The sequence below is a fragment of the Lagenorhynchus albirostris genome, chromosome 8 (genome assembly GCF_949774975.1).
Source record: "Lagenorhynchus albirostris chromosome 8, mLagAlb1.1, whole genome shotgun sequence".
Classification (NCBI taxonomy): domain Eukaryota; kingdom Metazoa; phylum Chordata; class Mammalia; order Artiodactyla; family Delphinidae; genus Lagenorhynchus; species Lagenorhynchus albirostris.
Genome location: NC_083102.1, coordinates 17,594,622 through 17,604,596, shown reverse-complemented (window position 1 = coordinate 17,604,596; position 9,975 = coordinate 17,594,622). Strand labels below are relative to the sequence as shown.

Below are 9,975 nucleotides of genomic sequence, written 5' to 3'. Positions count from 1 at the left end.
CCCTAAAAGCCTTGATCTGATAGTGACAATACTGCCCTTCACTTACACAGCTAAGTTTTGATTTGCTACTTAGCTTTTTAAAACAAAGCAATGCATTATCCAGGGGTACATATGTAAGTGGCAAAACTCTAAAGAAAGATCAGCACAGAAATCAAGATAATGGTGATTTGTGGATGGTAAGGAAAGAAAAGGAAATAAAATTGGAAAGGGACAGATAGGAGGTCTTTCAAGATATTATAGGTTCTATTTTTAACTTGGGTGGTAGGCACACTGATTTTTATTGTTTTATTATTCTGTGAATGATATTTACATATTTTATAAAGTCTTCTGTATGATTCATTAAACATATGCACAATCACAGCACAGGCATGCAAAACAGAATTTCCCTCCCTTCACATTTTTGTTGATATACCAATGTCAGGAATATCCAAACCGCCCCCTACAATCCCCCAAAGCCTTGATTACAATTCACTACTACCTGATATGGCTTGTGTGTTGGGCCACCACTTTCCAGTACAATGTGGAGATTCAGGTGACTGAAGCAAAGCCTACAGACCAGAGAAAGCCTAGTCTATAGAGACATTTATTTGAGACAATCTGCTTTACATTTTTCAAAAACTATGTTAAAAATTCGTTTTTGGTAGCAAATTGAAGTACAGAGTAAATGTAAGAAGGAGAAAATCAATCTGAAAGCACAGAATGTAAAATTTAAAAGATCTCCTTAGTTCATCCTACAAAGATCCCCTTAATGGATGTAGCTGGAAATATGCCATCTCTAGCTTTGGACTTCTGAATGTAACTCAAATCATACAGATTCCTAGCAACCTTGTACCCTCTTTTGGTTAGTGGTGTGACCATCTCTCCATCATTAGGTACTCCCCAGAATGAATGGTTGGTCACGAAAGATTTCTCTGTGGGCTTCCTCTATCAGTGTTTCCTGATCTCTTTCCCGCTGTGGCACTCACATGTGCTGCTAATTGTATGGCACCCTGACCGCTGGGGCTGCCAGGTCTCCCCGAGACAACCAACATCTCAGCACAACCCAGCCTATCTGCTCCTTCGTGGCCCATGAGGCTTCTCAGTTGGGAAGCTGAGAAGCTTCTGAGTTGGGAAGCTCTGGTCTGCACAACACAACAGCACAAAGAAGCATCTTCTACTGAAAGCCACCGGAAGAGGAATTCTTGAGGATAAGATGGGCTGACCTTTAAAGATGGCAACGACCGACAGTAAAATGAATTTTTTTCTGATTTCTTCTTCTAACCCATCCTCCCTATTGCTGAAGATGTAAAATCAATGGAAACACCTGACGACTGTCTCCACAAAATGTTTCAAATTCACATGCAATAAAATGGAAAAACAAAAACAAGAACAACCCAAGGGTCATCATCAAGTTTTCTGTTTTATTTAAGATTTTAGTTTTAATTCTGAAGAAAGAGGTACATTTCCTTTTTTTAGTTTTAGCATTAGGTTATAACCAGGTTTCTGTTTTCTTTTCTCCTGTCTTTTCAATACTGCACAAATGTCCAGAAACCACAGGGTTAAGTAAAAGCTGCAGGCGAGGTCGTCAGAGATTTGCTCCTGATGGTGATCAGGTGGCCCCAGAGCAGTGCTATCTCAGAGTGCCCTTAGTCAGGTGAATTTAAGGTAAAAAGAAAAAAAGATTCTGACAGAGGAGAAAGATTGAAGAAATCACTTATATTTCAGCACTTATATTATGCATAGGTATTAAATCTGTGAATACTTTTTTTCTTTAAAACATTTGAATTTACTTTAAATCTAAAGCCAAAATTTTTTCTCCTTTAAAAAATCACTTCTCTGCTCCTTAAACTCTTTAGCAATAGGCCAGTTACTACCGCAGATCAATTTGTCTCTCCATCAACTTCCTATAAATTCTCTTGCTTAACAACACAATCGAGTCCTCTCCATCAACTTGCCAAAAGAATTAAAAATTAAATTAAAAGCATTTTCCCTGCAATAGTGATAAGTTGAATACAAGATGGATGCCAGGACCACTGCTTTCCCCCATGCATTTAGCCATCTCATTTCAATCAACCTGGTTTTCAAACTTCTGCAGTTGATAATGCATTTACTTCACCTTCCCTATAAATTAATCATCATTTTCTGCTAAGCAGATTATGTCATTATTATGCGCAACAGACAAGCAGTAATTTTCTAAGTATCGAGACTGCCCTTTGATTTCTTTTCTTTCCTCCTTAAAAAGGCATTTTTAGAAAACATTCAACAGTGTCACTCAAATGCTGGATCAACAGAAACTTTTACAATAAAAAAAAAGATGGTAATGACCCTGCGATCGCATTGCATCTGGGGGTAGGGAGAAACAAAACTGATCAGGAACTGGATTCTTCAGAACATAAGAGATGAGAAGGGAGCTGTGGGTCGGCTGAGAGGGCGAAAACAGGGTGGGACAAATCCTGCATTTTCTAATGAATTCTCCTCTTTCCCTAACGGCGGTCCAGTGTTGAACTCTGTAACAAATCTGTGGGGGTTTTGCTGGGGGGTCTGAAGGCTGTCTGAAAGCCTGGGGGTGGCGAGTGAAAGCTGGAAGGATTTGAAGGAGGAGGGTAGGGATTCCAACTGGCTCTGTGCAAAGGGATCTGTGTGCTGAAGGGGGCGCTGTGGTGGGTTTGTGATGGAGCAGCATTGGGGCCGTCCATCTCTGTGAGGGCCTGAAGGGATTTTAGCCAGTGTGGAGGATTGTCATCTTGAAGAGAGTCTAAACTGTTTCCTGAAGATGCTGGAATACCTAAGGAGAGAAAAGAAAACAAGAAGGAAAATGGTGAGTTTGTGCAGAAAGCATAAGAATTTCATCAAACAAAAAATTTTAAGGCGCTTAGTTTCTCCAAAAAGAAACAAAGAATTACAATTTTAAACTCCTTCCAAATAATACCTTCTCAGTCTTATGTTCCTTTTATTCCCCACCCACAATGACCACAATTTATTGTCACACAAACCCATGCCTCCTCTTCAACTATACAGACATCATCCCCCAGTGTCACAGAGGCAGAGTTGCCAAAATGAGTCCCCAGGATTGCATGATGTTATTTCCCAATTGTGCTTCTCCTTCTCTAATAGGGATACATTAACAAGATAGCCTTATAATAGAGAGCTTTATTTTTTAAAGTGGAGTATGTTCCTTTGAGAGGATAAGTCAGATCCTTTTGTACTTTGAGACCTACAAAATACACACATTCTGTCAGATGTTAGCACCTACTTACACCAAAAGAAGCAACCTAGGTACCAAATGCCTTGTTACACAACTAGGCCAACAGTTAACTGAGGCTACGTGACCCCGGAGAACGAAACAAGCTACCACACACTTGTGGCTTTGGGAAGATTACGTTGAAGAGACCTCTTATTTTTAGTTAATCTGTGCTAAAAACCAAACTGATGGCAGTCAGTGGAGCTGAAGGAGTGAGAAAGTTACCTGTGATGATGGCTGGGTCTGTCCAGCTGCCAGGGCTGTCCCAACTCGGGCTGTCGGTGGTGGCAGTGTTGGACGTTGGTGCACTGTGGCTGGCGTTGGAGGGGGAAGAAGAATTGGGCAGTCCACCAAAGTTGATGTTAATGTTGGGTAGAAGTGCCCTTAGCCCGTCCTGCCATTCCTTCATATTTAAACTCTCTACAGAACTGCTGTTGTCTGGGAGATTTACCAACAAAAAAATGAAAGATAAAAAAAAAAATAAAAAGCTGACGTTAGAAACATATGTTGTTCTTTAGTGGTTAAGCGGGAGAAGAATTATTCTTTCTTTATTGAGCATTTAAAATGGGTTTTCCTAGCAAGATAAACTTGGTTAGGATTTTGCTCATGAGCTCAGAGCCCCTGAAATAAGTGAGGAAAAAATTGCTCAAGGATCAGGAGAGGGATCCTTGTCCTTCTTACAGACTCTTTACCATTTTCACTTGTAAGTCAATAATCCAGTTTAAAGACTCAATGCTCCAGAGCACAATTTAGTTCCAGCTACATTATAAAGTTTCAGTTAGTGGGGCATTTAGCCAGCTGAGCTGATTTACGCTATAAAAAAAAGCAAGGCTGTAAAGTTCAATATAGGCGTGTATTCTGAGCCCATTAAATGAAAGAAAAGTCATTTATGAAGAATAAACATAAGACAATAGAAAAAGAAAAATAATTAAGTTCTTCCTGATTATAAAACTGATCATGTATTTCAGAGGAGAAAGGCAGTAATGAATAGGCTTTTGAATTTGAAAAGAGTATTTTTCCATTAGTCACAAAGGCCAAGGAGACAAGGGCGAAGCTACCTTTTAGATGGAATCATTTCCAGCAGTCTGCCCACTCTATTCTTACAGTTCTACCCATCATTTAAAACACAAGTCCTGGAGTACTACAGTTAGTTCTCTGGTTCTATTTACAAATAGCATCAAATATGATAAAATACTATCAAGATAAAAAGGCTTTCATAAATTGTGACTAAACTCACTTGATCTACTGCCACCCAGAAGCCACATGGTATATAACTAATTGGCTGGGGGGAGGGGAGGGGAAGCGTAAAGTGTAACTACTACTTAGAATAACTGCTTTATTGAAAATAGGATGGTAGGTCAAACTACCAACTGTGGTTTTTGAGAAGAGCATAGAAAATTATTTCTGGTTCTACAGAATTGATGAGCAATCACCACTGATGATGATGACGACGACGATGACAACGATATTCGATCACGTACAGTCTATGCTATTTGGTGAATTCAGAGTTTTCTTTTTATAATGTTTCCTTTGCACCAATCACTAACCTATGCCAAATTATAACATTTCAGCAAGTGAAGCTTTTGACCCTATTGATGTTATTTATAAAAAGACAAAAAACTACAACCAAACGCAACAAAAGTCATCTCTGAACTTACTTAGATGAAGAAAAGACAATCTACACTACAGACTAGTCAATAGAAAGGAAAACAAATTCTTCAAACCGAATTCCAATTCACAATCAGTGTAATTTCCTGAAGCTTACCCTTCTATTTGCATCCTATCTGACATTTGCATTGTGTTGTACAATTCACAAAGCACTCTTATAGTCCATTATTATTTCATTTGATCCTCATGTTGTGAGGTAGGCAGAGCAGGGGGAATAGTGTGCATTTAACAGATAAAGAAATAGACTCTAGAATAATCTGCACATGTCACATGACTTGTACCATCAAGACCTGAAACCCAGACCCTGAGTTGTTTTTTTTTTAGTAACACCGGGCTCTCACTCTTATATAGACTATTTACTTTATATTTGTATAGACAATTAACTGGCTTTTTAATAGGTTAAATGTTTAAGGCAAATCCCAGGGGCTTGTGAGACCCATGATGAAAAGGAAGCAAAAAAGAAACACGGAAACATTATAGTATGTCCATCAGCCATGACTAGTAGGAGAAATACTTCGCTAAAGGAACAAACTGGAATTTGCAGCCAGGGGAGAAAAATTCTAATCAACAACACAATCATCAATTCCCCCCACCCCCTAGTCCACTCCAGCTGCATGAGGCATTAACAAGATGACACTAATAAAGTCCTAGAATAGCCCCAATTACAGGAAGGTTCGGTGGCTACATTCTAACCTTTAAAGTAGTCACACTGTCAGACTGAATAACTTAACTTGTTTTCAATTAACCAAAAGCTGAACTCTAAACAAGGAAAACTTCACAGGAGGGAAATAAAATCTCCCTGATATAAAAAGGTGATGTACAACTACATGGGAAAATTTTAAGGAAGATTAATGCTCTTGAACTTTAGGTAGCCAAAGTCAATAAGAAGCCTATGCAGATGATTTGAGGTTCCCTCTTTCACTGCACAGGGAAAAAGAAAAAAATCCATAACTTAGTAAAACCCATTTTCTCCTTACTTTTGCTTTACAGTTAGTGAGAACTGGAACTAAGGAACTTTGCATTAACAGAATAACATTTGCATTTATATAAAGTTTATCTGAAAATCAGTATTACAATAAAATCGACAGACATTTGTTCACAGGCAGGGGATATATGGGAACTCTCTGTACTCTCCACTCAATCTTGCTGTGAACTTAACACTGCTCTAAAAAAATAACATCTATTTAAAAAACAGATATTTGTTTCTCTGGTTTTAGGCTAATGAAATCAAGCAAGAGTATGTTAGCCAAAGACATTCACAGACGGCACATGATATAGAAACAGTGAGAAACTTAGATCCTCCCAGGTGAACTATGATTATAAGATACCTTGGGGAATAAATTAGCTAGTTTATAATTCTCACAATCTTGCCAAAAACAAAGTCATGTGCCTAGACATCTTGGGAGCCTGATAGCATGGAGGATTGGTTTATAGTGGAGTTGTGAGTGTCACTAGGAACTGGACCGACGCATTAGCTCTGGGAATGGGACCACTATTCTAAGTCGTTTACAAGAAGAAAAGAAGCTTTCTTCACTGTTTTCTCTACTACTGCTATGCCAAGTGTTGGCACAAGGAAGGGGCAAGAAAAAGGAAATCAGATAAATCCTAACCCCATGAAAATTTCAACAGCCACACTTGAAATCACCTCCTCTACCTCCCTGCCCACCCTCCCACCCCACCTCTGACCCAAATTTGTTTTGGCTGAGAGGGCTTCTGTTAATTCCATTCCTTGCGATACATACAGCAGGGCTGACTAACCTCAGCACTACTGACATTTTGGACTACGTAATTCACTCCTCGTCGTGAGGGGGCTGTTCTGTGCACGGTAGGATGTTTAGCAGCACCGCTGGATGCTAGCAGTGTGCGCACAACTACCCCCCACCCCCAATTCTGACAATGAAAAATGTCTCGACATTGCCAAATGGCTACTGGGGGGGCGGGCGCAAAACCATCCCTGGCTGATAACCACTGACACAAAGGAAGCTGATTCCTTTGTTTCTAGGACTCTAAATAATTCCACTCGAATACACATTTCCTTTTAAATAGTGCCAGGACAGGACACCTGGATGCAACCTGATGCAACTTCATTTCCCTTTATTTATATACGACTTCACACTGGCATACGATTCACTATGTACAAGTCCGTAGGTCTAACGGAGAAAACACTGGGCTGAAAATTGCAGATGGGCTGTATAAGGCAACCGTAATTAATATAACCTGGAGCATGTAAGTAAGTCTCTTAGTATGCTTCATAAGTAAGAATAACATCTGCTTTCTTCTCTCGTAAGGATAAAATAAGAGAAGGGAAAGCAATTTGAAGACCATTTATTACTTGATAGGTGCCTAACAACAATTTTTTTCTAATATTCAATACTGAATAGATAGTAGTTTCCAAAAAGCCAAGCTAAGAAGATTTCTCACTTGCCAGGAACTGGCTCTGGGCACAACAGTCTCCTCCTAGCAATGGAGGGATAATACCCGATATTCTCACAGAGGTACTGTGTAGTCAATCTAACTAACAAGGCTTCTCACCACCAACACAGTACAAAGACAAAGAAGACATAGAAAGCTCTTTAAACTTTCCATAAGCAAACTACAATGAAAATCAAGTCACTGAACATACTTTATACTAAATGATACTAATTTTATTTTTAAAGTATTTAATTAGTAGTAGTGTAATACATTAGGGAAGGATTGTATATTTTTAAAGGATTGCTAATATGTTTAAATGTTTTATGATGTTAAAAAATTAATTTTAATTTATAATTTCCAAATATGTACAAAACCACTGTTTTCGGTTCTAAATAATTTGAGGGCAGGAGAGTGGGTGAAGTTGTTTGTAGTAGTTTTATTTTTCAGAGTAGAACTCAAAGACAGAATTTAAAGTACTTTCAAGATGCCATATACCACACTCTCATATTTCATTGTGTAAGAAGTACCAGTATACTTCAGTTTACCTAGCACAGAACACATTTTATTAAAGAAGAAATTATGGTTAAAATTCTGCCAGTTTGCTGGTAGCCTAACACCCAGTCCGTAACAAGCCAATCATCGCTCACTAAGCAGCTGACAAGTCTAGATTTTAGCAACAGTGGCAACAACAAAAAATGTATGTGTTAAAGCTGCCAAGATAAAAGTCAAAGCAACTATTTACTGAATGCCTACAGTGTCTAAGGAGGACAAAGCCCTTAAGCCATGACTCCTGTTTTCAAGGAGCTTAAAGTCTAGATGGTGAGACAATGCAAATATGGGAAAAACTCAATAACCACAACCTGAAAAACCAACAGAAGAAATGTCATGGGGTTGTACATGATTAATAAAGGCTATAAAAGTTTAGTAAAAAGAGAGGCTAGTTAGGCACACGTGTGGAAATGTGCTGGTGGGTGAACAAGAGTTGCAGTCTTTCATTCATGGAGTTAAGTTCATGGAGTTAAAATTCGTAGATGCCCTGAGCCTGAAAACCCCATGACAGGTTAAAACTATCTTTGGTATTTTTACATAACACTAAACTAGTCTAACTACTTACTAGGAAATACACATACACATTTTATAAGCAATGATTATATTACAAAATAAAATGAAGCTGTGTCTGACATCAGGCCTTTCACAGAAAATCATAAAGCAGGAAAAGACGAATGGCTTAGGCAAGAGCACACATTACAGCGGCCAAGTGGATTTCCTCAGATTAACGGCAATATATTGTTATAAAATGTAAAACTTTGCTACAGAGAACAAGACTGTGGAAAATCTGCTCCTTGTGATAAATTGTCACTGGTGACAAGCCAATGAGTTTTTCTGGCTTGCATAAAATCTTCACCTTAAAGAACAATTTTCAAATTGGTTTCACGGACTGCAAAACCACCTCAGGAGCCAGTGGGGAGGAAGGGGACAGGGTAGTAGGACAACACATCCCTCCCACCTCCTGATTTCATCTATTTCCATTTTAGGGTAGCAATAAGATTCCATTTGAAAAACAAGATCTGCTAAGAGGGAAGACAGAAGATCTATGTATAATGACAACATGGTGAAATAAAGCACACTTAAGGGGGAACCCTAAAACAAAAGGCTATTCCAAGTTTTTGTTTCCTCTAATACAGTTTACACCACCAGGTCGGGATTCTGTCTCCGCTTGGAATTTTGCCTCTACCTTCTTTTTGGTACCCCTTCCACATGGTCTTTTTATTATAAACACATAGGCCTTATTAATTAAACTAGCTAGATGTAACTACAGTCACAAATCCACCAATTTGTCCACTTTCATGTTTGGGCAGGGACAACTGGCTCACATATTCGGCCCCGATCCTTAGGCTACTCCATTCCCGACTGCAGTCCCTAGGACCAGAGACCTCTTATTTCAAGTTATTATATATTTCTGGTAGCAGTCTCCGCCAACTGGGAAGTAGTCACTGAGCGTTCCAGTCACAAAATATTCTTGAAAGAGTTTCTTCTGTTCATCCGTTTTTAATCCTTATCTCATAGCTACTTCCCAAAGTCTCAGCCTTCAATCTGATCTTTTTTTCTCACAAGATTTATCTTCCTTTTCTTCACCACTGTCCTTTACAGTTCGAAGCCAGAGGCTACTTCCAATAGGTAGGTTACTTAGTGAAACAAATCTTTCTTGGTACAAGGGGTCCATCAGAAATCTAGTTCCCATTATGGTTAGTTCTTACCAGTTAGACTCTCAAATATTCATGCATTTTTAGAAGGACATAGAGTACAGCCTGTCTCAGCCACTCTACCCCTCACTACACTCCCCACTCTGCCCCCAGCCCTGTTAGATACTAATTCCTGTGAGTTTGGGGACAGAGTCCATCTCCACCAGTATATGATTTCAAGAAACCCTAAACTTTCTCAAACTTCAACATATCTCTAAGCAACTCAAATATAAATGAATTATGCTTGTCCTATATGCAAAACCAAACTTTAAAGAACACACAAAATTTCTTCTATCAGAACTTAAAGCCTTCATGACATAGGCATGTTGTTCTTTAGGACAGTCAAAAAAATCATTTCAACCTATTAACTAAAATATGAATGAATTCTTTCAAACAGATTTATAAAATCAGTTTGTTTGTGAAAAAATGTTA

General features: G+C 38.7%; 1 protein-coding gene across 4 annotated transcripts in view; it reads right to left on the bottom strand.

The window, feature by feature from the left end:
* Positions 1–1,380: 1,380 nt before the first annotated feature.
* Positions 1,381–9,975, bottom strand: part of CNOT4 (CCR4-NOT transcription complex subunit 4) — a 141,960-nt gene continuing 133,365 nt past the window's right edge. For 2 of the 4 annotated variants that reach the window (XM_060156599.1, XM_060156600.1), the window contains exons 11-12: positions 3,446–3,658; positions 1,381–2,764 (exon numbers count right to left, since the gene is read on the bottom strand). In XM_060156599.1, the coding sequence (XP_060012582.1) occupies positions 2,463–2,764; positions 3,446–3,658 (515 nt within the window). In that variant the 3' untranslated portion in view covers positions 1,381–2,462. The remainder of the gene's footprint in view (positions 2,765–3,445; positions 3,659–9,975) is intronic. The other 2 variants (XM_060156601.1, XM_060156602.1) reach the window with 1 other exon arrangement.